We start from the raw sequence: 17,334 nt of genomic DNA on the forward strand, positions 1-17,334 counted from the left end.
TTACATAGGTCCATGGCTATGTATTTTGATAAGTTCATGCTATTAAGGGTAACTGCAGGCACCCTATCTTAACAGTATTTATAATGAGCTGCTGAAAGGTTTAGGAAGTTTACTGTCTATTTGGGGAATTTGGAGTTTTAAGTGTGATAAGCAAATTAGAGTTGGGATGGTAAATTACAAAGTAAGTGTATTGTTGTTGTGTGTAAATCTTTATGCTTTCCAGTTCTGATAGCTTTTACTGAGTATAATCTGCAGAAGACTTCTTTTGTCTCCTTTTACCCTTATTGTAGAATCATAGAATCATCCAGGTTGGAAGAGACCTCCAAGATCATCCAGGCCAACCTAGCACCCAGCCCTAGCCACTCAACCAGACCATGGCACTAAGTGCCTCAGCCAGGCTTTGCTTGAACACCTCCAGGGACGGTGCCTCCACCACCTCCCTGGGCAGCCCATTCCAATGCCAATCACTCTCTCTGGCAACAACTTCCTCCTAACATCCAGCCTAGACTTCCCCTGGCACAACTTGAGACTGTGTCCCCTTGTTCTGTTGCTGATTGCCTGGGAGAAAAGACCAACCCCCACCTGGCTACAACCTCCCTTCAGGTAGTTGTAGACAGCAATGAGGTCCCCCCTGAGCCTCCTCTTCTCCAAGCTAAACACCCCCAGCTCCCTCAGCCTCTCCTCATAGGGTTTGTGTTCCAGGCCCCTCACCAGCTTTGTCACCCTTCTCTGGACACCTTCCAGCACCTCAACATCTCTCTTGAATTGAGGAGCCCAGAAATGGACACAGTACTCAAGGTGAGGCCTGACCAGTGTTGAGTACAGGGGCAGAATAACCTCCCTTGTCCTACTGGCCACACTGTTCCTGATCCAGGCCAGGATGCCATTGGCTCTCTTGGCCACCTGGGCACACTGCTGCCTCATCTTCAGCCTACTATCTACCAGCACCCCCAGGTCCCTTTCTTCCTGGCTGCTCTCCAGCCACTCTGTCCCCAGCCTGTAGTGCTGCTTGGGGTTGTTGTGGCCAAAGTGCAGAACCCTGCACTTGGCCTTGTTAAATCTCATCCCATTGGCCTCTGCCCACCCATCCAGCCTGTCTAGGTCCCTCTGCAGGGCTCTCCTACCTTCCAACAGATCAGCACCTGCTCCCAGCTCTAAGAAGCCTCTAACGTTAGGGTAGAAACTCCTTTATTGCCAGATTGTTACATTAACTAGCATTATTATGATTAATTTCAGCAAATGCCCACACTTCCTTTCTGCTTAAAATGCAGGCTCAAAGAGTCAACCTGCTAATTGGGCAAAGGATGTGCTTCATCTGTTTTTATTAATTGGATTGAACAGCCTGCATGGCTGTGCTATCGTGTTCTTGCACATTTTCCTCTGGAGATGGGGAATAAGCAGCTTCATGGTTTTCTTCCTTTTACCCTAATCAACTTCTGTGCTCACACCCAAATAAATGTTGAGCAGTTGACATTTTAGCTGGCGCTTCTGATAGAGGCAGTTGTTAGGTGCGTTGGTGCTTAATTTTGTTAGATCAACTCAGGCTCATTTGTCTTCCTTGGTGTGATGGTTTGGGTGTTCCCCACCCCCCTCCACTTTAGAAATCACCCAGACTAGACTCAGCCAGCTCTGGAAATATGAATGAAGCTTATATTTACAGCTAGCACAGTATACAAGCAGATATTTACAGTAGATACAGTTATAGACAGAAATAGACAAGGGAAAAGGTAATACAGAAACACAACAGCCCTCCCAGAAACCTGAGTCCCCAGGAGGGGCTCCCAACTGCCCCATCACCTTCCCCCCACCCCTCTCAACCTTACCCTAGTCCCAAGGAAGAATGGAGGTTCAGCCAGGGGGTTAGGAAGCAAAGTGGATTAGTCCAAATTGGAGGGTGAGGTTAGAGAGATGCAGCTCAGCCAGCAGCCCCAGTGAGAGAGATGGTGAGTGTCTTATCTGTGTTTTTATTTCTTGTTCCTATACTTCTCAGCAAGCCTGTGAGCAAAGTAGACATCACCATTGTTTTCCTTTCACAGCCTGTAATCTAGTTCTTCTCACCACAACATTCTAGCCTGCTTCAAACTAGCACACTTGGTAATGTGTGCATTCTTCTTTTACCAAGTGGTTTTTTTCTGTTACCTGTAGCAGCTGCTATTAGAGCTGTTGAACTGTTTCACAGTTGTTGTAATTCTGCAAACTGCTATAACCACCACATTTTCTTGGTCAAAACTCTTCTTTAAAGGGTCTTCTTTAAAGGGGTACAAGACAACTGCTGCTGGCCATAGCAGTCTTGTCCCTTCACCCTAACTCTCAAATCCATCCTCCTGTATAGGGTTTTCAGTATCCCTTGATTTGTATAGGGTTAATCCTCCAGGGCTAGACCCTAAGTGGTCTTGACCCCTCCCCAGGGGTGGGTCTGAACACCACCAGGTGATGGTTAGCCCACTCCCCCTTCCTGTCCCATAAAAGCAAGGGGACTTACTTTCTTTCTCTCCCCCTCCCCCCCTCTCTCCCCCGCCTCTCCCTCCTCCCCCCTCTCTCCCCCCCTCTCTCCCTCCTCCCCCCTCTCTCCCCCCCTCTCTCCCCCTCGCCCCCTCGCCCCCTTTCTCCCTTTCCCTCTCTCCCTCTCTCCCTCTCTCCCTCTCTGCACACTCTGCTCCCTGCATACCAGCATTACCATCAGTTCCTGGGTTCTCTTTGTTTCACCACGTGGCCATCACCCACAAGGCAGACAAAGCCATCACCATCACAATTGGGTTGTATTTATGCATTTTGTATTTGCTATTTTCCCCTTCCCTAACCTTTGTAACTTCCCTACCTCAGATACCTTTTAAAGTTATTGTTAAACTTTTCTTTTGAACTTCCAAATCGAGTGAGAGTCATTTATTTGGGTGTGCTTACCTTTTCTCCCTCTCTATCTCAGCCCTTTCTTTTGGGAAAGAAGGGGGAGAGGGAAGGGCACTTTATAGATTTGTTATTGGTTCTATCAAATTTATCTGAGTCTCTGGAAATTGAAATTAGAACTGAGGCACCTCCCCTTTGGAAACTGGGAGCTTCTTGCAGTGGCCATGCACTGGCTTAGATGGGTCAGGTGTGGCAGAGGAGCCGTGTGTTCATGGCCTCATACTGTGAGGGTGGGATTTATTGTGGGGAAGAGGCTGAGACCAGAGTCTTTTGACTGTGCAGCAAGGTGCTGCTTTACCATTTCAAAGTGCCTTTTCATAGAATCATAGAATCAACCAGGTTGGAAGAGACCTCCAAGATCATCCAGTCCATCCTAGCACCCAGCCCTAGCCAGTCAACCAGACCATGGCACTAAGTGCCTCAGCCAGGCTTTTGAAGACCTCCAGGCACGGCAACTTCACCACCTCCCTGGGCAAATGCAAAAAGTGGCCAGGAGAATATTTTTTTGCATAATTGTAAATGAACTAACAATGATGTTTGTGGATGATGAATTCTCCTTGGGATGGCAGAGCTCAGGGGCCCTTCAAAATATGTGGTTCTGACTCGGGGAGCAATGTGTCTGACATGTTGGTGTTGCAAATGGATAAGTGTATGGGCAGAGAAGGTTTGAAAACATTCCCAAGTGACTCTGTGCCTTAGACTTTGTGCTTCAGGGGAAATCTATGTTGTAAGCCAACTTCAGGCAAGGGAGATCTTCCATAGGGTAATACAATAAGTGATTAAGAATGCTTTCAAAGCAAGTCTGTGACTTGCTTCAGCTTTTATCCATTTCTTCCCTGACCTCTTTTACAGCCTCTTGCTCAGCACTGTGAGAAAAGCATGACCTGTGCTGCTGGGCATGGGTTAAAGCTGTCACCTTCTGTGTGGCCAAAGCTTGTCCTGATGCTGGCCTTGCTGGTTTCCTTCTTATCTGACTCCAGGCAGATGAGGTTGTGTGCTATCACTAGGCTGCTTTTGAGGTTAGTTAAAGCATATCCCTCTGGATTAAGTGGGAATTTTTGCCTTTCAGGAGGAAGAGATGCCAGATGTAGAAATTGACATTGATGACCTTCTTGATGCAGCCAACGAAGAGGAGAGAGCTCTCAAATTACAGGTAATATTATTTTCTAATTTTAAATCAGTGTGGTTGATTTAATGCATCTGGATCCATATTTTGTGTTTGAAACCACTGTAAGTGTGGAATTAGAACTGGGAGATGTCTAGTTCTGAGTTTAGTATAATCTACTGGACTGGACAAAGGTAATTAAAATCCTCTAGGAGAAACCATTTCTGGAAGGTAAGAGATAACAGGAATAAAAAATGTTCCAAAAAGTGCAGTAATACAGGGAGCTGAGCTGAGACAAGTTAGATTCATTCTGGTTTTTACCAGTATATAAAATAAAGAACTGAAAGCATAGGAAAATAAAGAACAGTCACCTAAAAATATGTAGCTGAGAGGCAGTTGTGATGCCCAGATCATTTCTGTGATTCACTGCAGCAGAAGATGTACACATGCATGTAAATAGACTGGCAACCCTCCTTTGTCCTTAGGACACTGGAAATGATTTCTTTGTCTGTCATAGCTAGAGTCCCTCTTAATACTCTTTTCAGATGCACTAAAGGATGGAAACGAATCACAAAGCAGTGGTTTGCCCTCAGCTAACTTCTGGGAGGTGACATGGTACTTAGATGCACCACCTCTGAAGGGCAGCGCCTGTAGGCAGCCTTTTCTCAGTGCCTACTGCCCAGCCACAGAGATATGGGGCATGGCCCCAGGCTGTTTGCTCAGAATTCACAAATAGCTTTGCTTCTGCCTAAACTGGCTGCTGCAGCTGCCCTGCTAGCAGTGCCTGACCTAGCTAAATTCTGCATTTCTGTTTTACAAAGGGGTGTTGCCCTCCCAGAAAGCTACCCTTCACATGAGTCTTACTGGGAGAAGTGCTTTTAGATTCTATTTTTCTTGGAGGAAGATATTTGTGTAACTTCCAATCTGGAGGAGGAAGCCATTGTTTCTCTCCTGTTGCAAATCATTCCACCTAAGGAGCAAGATACTTGCTATAACACTTGGCTTTCAGTGTTGTCTTCATCCAGTGGTTCCTGGTTCTTGCTCCTTTTCTCTGGCTGCTTCTTTGGTAGGTTTCACACTGTAGATTTGTTTGTATTCTTTGTTATTCTGTATTGGAACTGACACTTTCATATTTTGCTTCTAGGAAACTCTTGTAGATTGCTACAAACCAACAGAGGTAAAAAGCCTTTTCTTAAATACTATTCCCATGTGCAAAGTGTAGCTATGTTCAAGCTAAAGGAACCTTTACAAAATATTGCTGATGAAGTCAATTCAGGAGTATTAATGAGGTACTGCTGGGCTTGAGGATTTACACCCTGGCAATGTTTTGTGCTTGTCACTTGACTACAGTAGGAACAGGACTGGGTCCTGTGGAGGGACTAATGATCATCCCACCTGAAGTATCAATATTGTTTTCTGTAATGTCCTTATTAACTTCACTGATGCTTAAATCTGTCACGTTACAGGAGAACTAAACACAATTCTCACAAGGGGGTTTACAACACTACTATATTTGCATGAAATTCCAACTTGTGAGAGGGACTGTGTGCTCTTCAGTGTGAAGGCATTTAATTTTTTCTCTGAGAGTGAAGTTACTTATTCTGGGAACTGGTCTGTAGATATGTGGCTCAGCCTTTTGTCAGTTGGTTGGTTGTTTTTTTTGGTGGCTGGGCTTGCATACAACTGTGGTATAACCTGAACTAGCAGGATTAAGTTCAGTACTCAACTTTCAACTTGAATACCCATTGATGTGCCCAGCACAAATACAGCCTACCTCTCATGTAGCAGTGTGTGCTTACTAGGAAGAGCAAATATTGTAACAAAAAGGTGGACTCATTTTAAGAAAGGAAGTCCAGGTTGTGGGTCAGCCTCTATGTTCAAATTATGGAGTTGGTGGAGGCTGCTCAGTATTTAATAGAGTGGGTGGCTTAAAGGATTCCTCTAGTCAGAAAGCTTTCAGCTATGCATGACTAGCAGCCAGGTATTTGGTTTTTGAAACAAGACTGCATATAGCTTGGTTCCTCTCTAACATCTGCAGTTGTAGCACTTCAACATCTGGATAGTCAAACTGTCAGGAAGAACAACTGGTAGAAGTAGAACACTTCTATAAGATATTTTCTTTAGGGCTTTTATGTTATTCTCTATTTCTGTGGTATCAGTTCCTGTGGTAGACTGGAGAAATTCTCCAGGTTTGCTGTTGCAGTTACTGGCACAACTGCAGGGAATTGACTCAAAGACCTGCATTTTAACTCTTGTATAGCTTGATCTGTGTTGTACCTTGGTTTCTCTACAGCAGATAGCACACATCTTTCATTATGGAGATGCCAGGCCAGAAAATAAGTCTTCAGATGTCTCACTGTAGTAATGCTCTGCTACAGATGATCCTGTAAGCCTTCTCTCAGCAAGAGGCGACTTACGGACTGATGCAGAGTGTGGAGCCTGACATAGTTCTTGTCACAGTGGGGACCATGAGTAAGTGGGAGGAAAAAGCTAGGAAGAATTTAGCAGCCATTCATGTGGTGACCTTTTATCTCTCATGTTACCTGAAAACACATGAAGAGAGTCAAATAATTGTCCTTCTTCCTATCACTGAACATGTGATATGTATGTTTTTGTCTTAGTTCTGAGGCTTGGTACCTAACACAAGGACAAACTTCAGAGCTCTGGTGAGGGTGTGTGACAGATGTTAGTGAGTGTTCCACTTGAAACCTTTGTCATAGAGCTGTAGGTAATACTTTTGCCATGTTTGTAGATTAAGTTGGCATGGCGGTTTCTGGGAAACAACGTGTTGGATACATGTTTGACTGCCTTCAAGGCACTTGGATCATGGTGAGATTTTAATACTGGACTTGTGAATTGTCTCTTTAGTCATCTGCTGATGGGATAGAGATAGGTCTTTTACCTGGGATAATATCCATCTTCCTTGTCGGTCTTTGGAGATAGCCAAGTTAGAATCATAGAATCATAGAATCAACCAGGTTGGAAGAGACCTCCAAGATCATCCAGTCCAACCTAGCACCCAGCCCTATCCAATCAACCAGACCATGGCACTAAGTGCCTCATCCAGGCTTTTCTTGAACACCTCCAGGGACGGTGCCTCCACCACCTCCCTGGGCAGCCCATTCCAATGCCAATCACTCTCTCTGTGAAGAACTTCTTCCTAACATCCAGCCTATACCTACCCTGGCACAACCTGAGACCGTGTCCCCTTGTTCTATTGCTGGTTACCTGGGAGAAGAGGCCACCCCCCACCTGGCTACAATGTCCCTTCAGGTAGTTGTAGACAGTAATAAGATCACCCCTGAGCCTCCTCTTCTCCAGGCTAAACAGGCCCAGCTCCCTCAACCTCTCCTCATAGGGTTTGTGTTCCAGGCCCCTCGCCAGCTTCGTGGTCCTTCTCTGGACAAGTTCCAGCACCTCAACATCCTTCTTGAATTGAGGGGCCCAGAACTGGACACAGTACTCAAGGTGTGGTCTGACCAGTGCTGAGTACAGGGGCAGAATAACCTCCCTTGACCTACTGGCCACACTGTTCCTGATGCAGGCCAGGATGCCATTGTCTCTCTTGGCCACCTAGGCACACTGCTGGCTCATCTTCAGCTTACTGTCTATCAGTACCCCCAGGTCCCTTTCCTCCTGACTGCTCTCCAGCCACTGTTGAGGAGTACCTAACCCACGCTTTGTGAGGATGAGTGCCAGAACAAGAGTAATTTCCCAGGGCTGTTTTCACAGCAGCAGCTTTTCTTCTTCATCAGTAGCATAAGCCCAGCAATACTGCAGCACTGTTAACTTAGGTCAGTTAAAAATAGTCTGCATGTAGCAGGTTAAAAAAAATCTCTAGGAGCAGCTTTTGAGCTGGCTTAAACTTGCTATATGAGGGTCCACACCTTGCCTAGAGAATCTGCAATGCTTTTGTGTTTGCAGATCATTCAAAACTATTGAGGTAATTGGGTAGTGAAAGGATTTCTAGAAGATTTGTGGAGAGTGGATATAAGCTGATGGAATTTTGCCTGAGCCATCATCTCCAGTCAGTCAAACATGATAGGGATTTTAGCATCAAGAGTTCTCCGGTTGGCAAAAGACAGTAATCCCTAACTGGGGAAATGTTTATGTGATGTGATGACTCTGCTACCCAGAACTTAAGGAAAAACAGTGCAGGGAGAAAGTTTAACTTGAAGCTTATTTTTTCATTATTTTTGTTGTTAAAAACTGTTTTTGTGAAGTCTGTTTTGCATAGCATCTTCAAAACTAGTGGTTAAGGAAAGACTGCAGGATTTTTGTGTGTTCTGTGGACTGACTTGTCAGAAGCAGAGTTACCCAGGTCATGTGAGAGGTAGAAGGAATTCTCAGCCTCTTTAATGAATTGGCTAAAGACAGTGGATGCCTTTTGAGAAACTGCTTAAGAATCTGTTTTTCTAAGGGAAATATCACAGTATCACAGTATCAGCAAGGTTGGAAGAGACCTCACAGATCATCAAGTCCAACCCTTTACCACAGAGCTCAAGGCTAGACCATGGCACCAAGTGCCACGTCCAATCCTGCCTTGAACAGCTCCAGGGATGGCGACTCCACCACCTCCCCGGGCAGCCCATTCCAGTGTCCAATGACTCTCTCAGTGAAGAACTTTCTCCTCACCTCAAGCCTAAATTTCCCCTGGTGCAGCCTGAGGCTGTGTCCTCTTGTTCTGGTGCTGGCCACCTGAGAGAAGAGAGCAACCTCCTCCTGGCTACAACCTCCCCTCAGGTAGTTGTAGCTAGATGATTGAATGTGCTCTTAGATAGTCAAAGCTTTCCTAAGGTAGCAGTTATGGCTGTTGGCATGGAAAAATGTTTGATATGGGAACCTTGTTGTGGAGTCATTTAGTTTACCCAAACAAGGCAAGCAAAGATTAGTCGAGGAAAGTGTACACAGTATGACTTCTGTGTGCTATTTAAGTTTATGTTGATGATCCTTAAAGTAAAATGTTGAGTTGCTAATCAAGGTTCATAAGGAATGTGACTGATGTGTCATTCACTTGTTAAAAGTTAGGTTTGTAAAATGTGCCAGAAACTAAAACTAACTTCTAGACACAACCAGGCTATTTCTATAAACATAAATAGTAAAACAAACAAACAAACCCCAGAACAAGCCAGTAGCTAAGGGACATTTGGTAACTAACAAACTGTAAAGTATGTTTTGATTGGTGTTAACTATTGCAATGTGTGGTTTGCATTTATACTTCGCATCCTTTTACCTGAGCCGTGCTCTCCTTGCTGCATGTAGTTAAGTTCGTAGGATCATAGGATGTTAGGGGTTGGAAGGGACCCAAAGTGATCATCCAGTCCAATCCCCATGCTGGAGCAGGACAATACTATCTAACACAGATCACAGAGGAACATATCATAGAATCATAGAATCAACCAGGTTGGAAGAGACCTCCAAGATCATCCAGGCCAACCTAGCACCCAGCCCTAGCCAGTGAACTAGACCATGGCACTAAGTGCCTCAGCCAGGCTTTTCTTGAAGACCCCCAGGGACGGTGCCTCCACCACCTCCCTGGGCAGCCCATTCCAATGGGAAATCACTCTCTCTGTGAAGAACTTCTTCCTAATATCCAGCCTATACCTACCCTGGCACAACTTGAGACTGTGTCCCCTTGTTCTGTTGCTGGTTACCTGGGAGAAGAGGCCACCCCCACCTGGCTGCAATGCCCCTTCAGGTAGTTGTAGACAGTAATAACATCACCCCTGAGCCTCCTCTTCTCCAGGCTAAACAGGCCCAGCTCCCTCAGCCTCTCCTCATAGGAATTGTGCTCCAGGCCCCTCACCAGCTTTGTTGCCCTTCTCTGGCATGTTCCAGCACCTCAACATCCTTCTTGAATTGAGGGTCCCAGAACTGGACACAGCACTCAAGGTGTGGCCTGACCAGTGCTGAGTACAGGGGAAGAATAATCTCCCTTGTCCTACTGGCCACACTGTTTCTGATCCAGGCCAGGATGCCATTGGCTCTCTTGGCCACCTGGGCACACTGCTGGCTCATCTTTAGCTAACTGTCTATCAGTACCCCCAGGTCCCTTTCCTCCTGGCTGCCATGAAAGTCTCCAGAGAAGGAGACTCCACAACCTCCCTGGGGAGCCTGTGCCAGTGCTCTGGGACCCTTACAGTAAAGAAGTTACAAGTTGTGCTTGTTCAAGTTGACTTGACTCAGAGAATAGGCTTTGGGATCTCAAATGGGGACAGTGCTTTGACATGTGCAGGATTACACTGCTGAAACTATTCTTCAGGTAATTTACATCACTTTCTTCCCCCGCTTCCTCAGCTCTTTTGTTACTACCCTACCTAATTCAAAGGCACTACACGTCATGTAGTCTTGGCATCAAGTGAGGCTTGAGATGAAAAAAACAGCAATTCGTTTTTATGACTGCAGAAACTGAGAGGGTATGCTGTGCAAAATCAGTGCCTTAACCAAATCTTGGGTCTGAACTGTTGTGGTTGAGAAAGAGCAGGGAGCAGAGTGTCATCCTGCATCGCCCATGTGCCAGTGCAGGCGATTGCTTTGCTTGGAGCCATGTGTCACCTGTGGAAAAATCGCACTCAGACCTTTTTCAAGTTGCTGCCTTGGCTCTGTCTCTGCAATGGAGAACTAAAATGTAGGGCATTGGGAATTTTGAGTCTCATGTTAGCAGTGAACACAGCAAAGAAATTAAAAATACCTTTGATCCTGATGATAGGATGTTGGTATCTGAAAGGAGACTCTTATTTAGAGTAGGAAGACAGTTGTGGACATGAAATCAATGAGGGTTTGTCAAGACATATGCTTTGAAGAAGGGTAGCTAGAACTGTGTAATTGTATCTGCTACTGGTACTAGCAAGCCCACCCATTTAGACTGGGCTTTGGAGGAAGTCTGTATTTGTGGGTGATGTCAATTAGAGCTTCTACTGGTGGGACTGCCAAAGCGATAACAGAAGAAATGACAAGGAGACTCTTAAGCTGCTGTGGGAGAGAAGTCCAGTGAGTGGGCAACTGTTACATTTATTGAAGGAAAGATCACAGTATCACAGTGTCACCAAGGTTGGAAGAGACCTCATAGATCATCAAGTCCAACCCTTTACCACAGAGCTCAAGGCCAGACCATGGCACCAAGTGCCACGTCCAACCTTGCCTTGAACAGCCCCAGGGACGGCGACTCCACCACCTCCCCGGGCAGCCCATTCCAGTGTCCAATGACTCTCTCAGGGAAGAACTTTCTCCTCACCTCCAGCCTAAATTTCCCCTGGCGCAGCCTGAGGCTGTGTCCTCTTGTTCTGGTGCTGGCCACCTGAGAGAAGAGAGCAACCTCCTCCCGGCTACAACCTCTAACCTACACCTGAGTTACACAATATCTGCCGATAACTAATCTTTGAGGAGGAACTGATAAATCAGATTTGGGATTTCTTTGCTTGTTTCTTTTCTCATAGAAATAATACAAAGTTTCAAGTGAATGAGCTGGAGATCTCTCCCACTCAGACAGAATTAAACCTATCCAGCCCATCTTGTTAGCATAATACTTCAAGAACTGCAAAATGAGAGAAAAAGGAGGTGAAGTCACATCATAGAAGAAAATTGCTTTGCTGGGAACTTCTAAATAGTAACAAATTTCAGTATGATTTCCAAACAAACTGTGTAAAATTGTTGTGCTTATTCTCTGGAGAATTCAAGCAGAGATTTAAGTCATTGACTACTCAAGGACACAATCCAAGAAGACACACAATCATAGAAGTGTTTTGATTGAAAAAGACCTCCTAAGATCATGGACTGGTGAAGTCCAACCATCAACCTAAGACCACCATGGCCATTAAACCATCTTCCAACGTGCCATTAAGTGATACTTAAGTCAGAAGTGTACTTAACCAGTGCTGTGGTTTGCACTCCCATGGGTTGTGCACAGCAGCCCTACTACATTAGGTGAAATATCTGACACATACAAAATGCTCTTTTTGGGTTTTGCTGCTTGGCACTGCAGGTACTTCAGGGAAAAAAGCTCCTGGGGGATATAGCATTTCCAGTTATTGTATGTACTTCTTCAAGTGAATACAACTCCTTCCTCTTCCTTAAGAATACCCTTAATTACCTCAGATCTGCTTAGAGGGCTGCCCCTACAGTTAGGTATATCTTGGCAGCGCTAGCAAGTTTATAGATGGTGTGAAAGTTGCTTGATACATTCAAGCAAATATCTTATTCTGCATAAGATCACAGTATCACAGTGTCACAGTATCATCAGGGTTGGAAGAGACCTCATAGATCATCAAGTCCAACCCTTTACCACAGAGCTCAAGGCCAGACCATGGCACCAAGTGCCATGTCCGACCTTGCCTTGATCTGTCCCAGGGACGGTGACTCCACCACCTCCCCAGGCAGCCCATTCCAGTGTCCAATGACTCTCTCAGTGAAGAACTTTCTCCTCACCTCCAGCCTAAATTTCCCCTGGTGTGGCCTGAGGCTGTGTCCTCTCGTTCTGGTGCTGGCCACCTGAGAGAAGAGAGCAACCTCCTCCTGGCCACAACCACCCCTCAGGTAGTTGTAGACAGCAATAAGGTCTCCCCTGAGCCTCCTCTTCTCCAGGCTAACCAATCCCAGCTCCCTCAGCCTCTCCTCGTAGGGCTGTGCTCAAGGCCTCTCCCCAGCCTCGTCGCCCTTCTCTGGACACGCTCAAGCATCTCAATGTCCCTTCTAAACTGGGGGGCCCAGAACTGAACACAGTACTCAAGGTGTGTACTTGTGGTACAGCTTCAGAGTCTAAGGGGAGCTCCACTCCCTAGCTGTAATGTATTAAAAAAGCAACTGACCCTGTTTGCATTTCATATCCAGGGAAAATTTGCTTCAGACTCTTCAGAGTTGTAGGAGGAAGTGGACAGAAAAATAGCAGAGATGTCTCTCAAGCAGGGTTAACTCGTGTGGGTGCAGAGTACCACAGATTTCCCTGTCAGATACCCCTTCCTGTAATGCTCTCACTTTCAACTTCTGTGAATCAGTTGGACAGTTTCCAGTTGCAGTGCCCTGTTGCTGCCTTGATGATGAGTGAATGTGGTGTAGACTATTTGTGGCTTTAACAAATGACTAATAAAGTCTTCCAGAGGGAAAAAACTGAACTTCAACCCATTCCTTTTCCAAAGTGGTTTTAATCTGATGCTTTGGCACGGGGAGTTTTTATGTGAAAGGCTGTTGAGAGGCAGTGCTGATTGCATTCATCCCAAATAAAAATATTCTGAAGTCACTTTCTAGAGACTCTTTGTGTGGTTTCACTGCAGGGCTTCATTTGACTTTGATAGTAAAAAAAAGTCCTAAAGTTTAACTTCTAAATGGCTAGGTACTGTACTCTTGAGAAGTTGAGTGGATATTGTTGTGGTGGCTGGTATAGAAGAGGATAGCTTCTAGAGGATGGAGTAAGAAGGTTTGAGATCTGTAACAAATCTGCTTTTGTGATCTCTTTAGACTGTCTGTCAAGGTGGGAAGTGCAGTACTGATATGCAGAGATGTATTCCTGTACCACCTTGTCCTAGGTAGCTCAGGAATGGTTGCCACAATATAAAAGGTTCTTGGGGTGTGCTTGTAACCCACACTGACACATCTGCTGCCCTGCCCTTGCTGCTCGTAGTTGAAGCCACAGCTAGTGCTGGTGCAACAATAACCATGGTGCAACAGTACATACAGTGAAGACCCCAGGCAGGTGTGGAGTCGCCATCTCTGGAGGTGTTCAAGAAAAGACTGGATGGGGCACTTAGTGCCATGGTCTAATTGACTGGATAGAGCTGGGTGCTAGGTTGGACTGGCTGAGCTAGGAGGTCTTTTCCAACCTGGTTGATTCCATGATACTACGACATGCATAAACTATGAGGAAAGGAAATTGCTCGGCTGGGGTGATCTCTGCCAGAACTGTTGTCCAACTAGAAAGACCTGGCATCTTTCTCAAGTTAAAATACATATTGACAGAGACTTTATTAATGCATGGTGTAGCATCCAGATAACGTGTTTCAGTGTGACTTCTTTGAACTGGATTGCCATTTAGGTAGTGACCTTGTTCATTGAAATTTTAGCCCCAGACATTCTGCCAGGAAGTTACATTTTTTGTCCTTTTACATCAACCCAAGTCCTTAATCACATTCCATGTTTAGATTTCACGTTAAGAACTTTTTTGTAGATGCATATATAGTACTGTGGGTAAATGTTAGTCTCCCAATTTGATAGCAAAGGAGTGACAGAGCTTTGAATGCTCTGCAGTTGTTAGGAGAAAAAGCGTGTTTCAGACGATGGTGCAACTCTGTGAGAGAACAGACTTACAGTGTCAAAGAGAATGTCTGCTGGACCTAGCAAAGATCACTATGAATAAAGAGTGGGCCACACTCCTTTTTTTTTCCCCAGAATAGTCTCATTTGCTGAGCTGTACAACCTTTTTTAACATTAGCCAGTGATGCTACCTCTGACTCATTGCTCCTGCCTTGCCTCAGACTGGCAGAAGTATTTGCTTCGTTGAGAGCATGATCAGAGAACTGAGCCAGCTTGGAAAATAGCATAAAAAGATGAAAAACAGTTGAGTCTTCTGTTTCAGCTGAGTATACAGCCAGCCAAGATGCTAGTGCCAGCAAGGAAAGTGATAAGAGAAACACCTCTTTGGCAAGAGTGGTGATCTCTGAGTAGGCTTGAGTTGTGAAAGTCTGCCATGATGATCTGCACTGTACCCAGCTGGAGACTTGACTCCACAGTTGGTAGAAGGCACTTTGTAGTAAAGGTCAGAGAGAGGACTCGCACCCAATCCTGAACACTGATGCAGAGGCAAAGCTAATTGTTGCACCGTTGCTGTCTGATGAGAATGTGCATTTAAGATTCCTGGAGATCAGGCCAGAGAAATTCAAGCTTAGCAGTGAAAGCTTAAATGAAAATGCATGGTTTGCTTTGATTTCCTTTTTAAACTCAAAATCATGGTATTATGGGATCTTAAAAATTACTCATATTTTCTGATCTTTATTCCTAGGAATTTATCAAAGAGCTGCTAACTCGGATAAGAGGAATGAGGAAACTCAGCCCCCCTCAAAAGAAGAGTATATAAATAATTCAAAGTAGTAGCACTCAGTAAAAGACATGGCAAGGGAAATGGGACTTTGAATACAAGACCTTTATTGTTGTATTTCTCTACAACCTTCTTTTGATTTCATTCAGTTTTGACTCAAGGAAATTTTTTTTGTGTGTGTGTTTTAAGGGTTCTTTTTTAAGTGTCTAATTTTTTTTTAACCAAGAGTATCAACAATTTGGATGCTGCTCTACTTTCACTAGAGGGTTACTGAAGCAAGTGAAGAATCCAGGAGTTATGAGAGATGAGGGGCAGCAAACCTACCTGGTGAAGCAGAAGATCTTGTAAATTTACAGAACTAGGATATTTCTCCTTGCAGCAAGTTGGATAACATTTTAAAAGTTGGTTGTACATTTAACTCATGGGTGTCAAAATTTCTTGTGCTTGTCTGTACATAAATTATAAAGTGGGTTGTGAATCCTGTTTTCACATGGATGGAAGGAAAAGTTTGTTACAGTAAATTATTTAAATGGTGATTATTGCAAATTTGTTACCAGAAGGTACCAGTTTAGATTCTTAAAACCAGTGCTGCCAGTTTTCTAAATACCCTTAAAGCAGCTCAGTGAAGAATTTCATCATATCTCCTTCTTTAGACTGCAGCATACAAAAAGTGGGAATTTTAAGGGCTTAATTTGTAGACTGGAAGTTATTTAACTGACTTTGATGCTTTGCCAGATCATTTCTTGTCCACCTCATGGTGTCTTAGAACTGTGCTAACCTATACTGAATAAAGGCCTGCAGTGATATCTAGAGAAATGTCCATCACCATTTAAAAGCTGCTTCACTGTGAAGGAAAGGCAGTGCCACCAAAATGTATTACAGGCACTGTCTTGCATTCAGTGAAGTGGTCTTAACCAAATGGAGATTCCTTGCCTACTGAGACAGGCAAAGAACATTATACTATTTGTTTATGGCTCTGCCTTAGAAGTGGGGAGACTGTAACCTGGGCTCTCCTTTAAAAGCACCACCAGGAGAGACATCCCTGCTCCATCCCAAAAATGTCCCGACAGAAGCGTTCAATAAGCTACCATATGCTGGTAGCTGACACTAGTCAGGCATTTTATATCAAGGGTGCTCTGAACATATTTTATTTTTCAACAGAAATACATGTGTGTGGATTTTGTGTACACTGGCAAGCTTTTTTAATGTGTTTAATTTTGTAATGTTTACTGATTATTTTATTTACCAGATATTTACTCAAATAAATGGAAGAACTTGTGACTTGTTACATGTACACTTTACGAGACTGCTGTTGCTGAGTAGGTTGGTAAATGGACTTGCTTGTCAAAAAAAGAAGCCTGCAAAGTGGTAAGTAAATGGGAACCCAGCTGTATAGACCCTATTTGGCCTTTATTGTGTCCAGCCATCACTCAAACTACTGCTGCCTGGTGGCCAGCTTCCCTTCTGAAAGGCCTCCCTTCCATGTGCTGTGGGAGCACTTCAAAGGGGAGAGAGGGCAAAAAATCCTGGAAACCATCAGGTAAGTGCTGCCACTTCCTTTTTTCCTTTCACCAGAAGTGAATGTAGAGGACGACTTACACTGGGTGGATTTCGGTTCTCTGCTGAAGGTGTAGCAGAAGGAAGTGTTTCAGCAAGCACTCCACCTCCCTTCCCTTCTGCACCTCTCTGAATTCTCAGCGACGTCCAACAACTCATTGATTTGCCTGCAGCATCTTAGATTTAAATCTCGTGTCTTGTTGAAGTTATAACTCAAGTATCCTTAGAAGTGAAATCTGTGCTCTGGGAAAATGGGAGGGAGCTTGTGGTGTCACCCAGTTTTTGTTGGGATCTGCCACTACAGTGATCAGCATTAGCAGCAGGATGTCGCTGGGTCTTTAAGGGGCCCATGTGAATGACCTCTTGCCCCAAGGAAATGGCCTCGTGGACCTGTGCTCCTTGTAGAGGATCTGGGGTAGCCAGACCTCAATTAACATGTTTGCATCAGTTGGGAGGAGAGTTACAGTAAGTGATTCCCAGGTAAGAGGCCTCTTGTTGATCTTTTTCACTTCACTCTGTAGACAAATCAGTGGTGTTAGAAATCTTGGCTGCTAGCAAGCTTCTGGTGTTTGACTGGACAGATACTTTCACAGCCTCTTTCTGGTAAGCCTTTGGTTTATGAACCATTGAGGACATTTTGTAAACACTAAGTTATTCCAAACTGGGGGAAAAAAAGCTGCTTGTTTGAGACTAATTAGCAATGTTTAGAGTTTTGAGCTGGTGTCTGAAGTGATGTCTACTGATG

The 17,334-nt window shown here is 44.7% G+C and overlaps 1 protein-coding gene across 1 annotated transcript in view; it reads left to right on the plus strand.

Annotated features, from left to right (window-relative positions):
- The window catches only part of PPP1R14C (protein phosphatase 1 regulatory inhibitor subunit 14C), a 69,998-nt gene extending 53,672 nt beyond the window's left edge, over positions 1–16,326 (plus strand). Inside the window, exons 2-4 of the mRNA XM_064158307.1 lie at positions 3,974–4,057; positions 5,154–5,186; positions 14,997–16,326. Of these exons, the coding sequence (XP_064014377.1) occupies positions 3,974–4,057; positions 5,154–5,186; positions 14,997–15,071 (192 nt within the window). The 3' untranslated portion in view covers positions 15,072–16,326. The remainder of the gene's footprint in view (positions 1–3,973; positions 4,058–5,153; positions 5,187–14,996) is intronic.
- The last annotated feature ends 1,008 nt before the right edge of the window (positions 16,327–17,334 follow it).

Source organism: Pogoniulus pusillus, chromosome 18, assembly GCF_015220805.1.
Source record: "Pogoniulus pusillus isolate bPogPus1 chromosome 18, bPogPus1.pri, whole genome shotgun sequence".
NCBI classification, from domain to species: Eukaryota; Metazoa; Chordata; class Aves; order Piciformes; family Lybiidae; genus Pogoniulus; species Pogoniulus pusillus.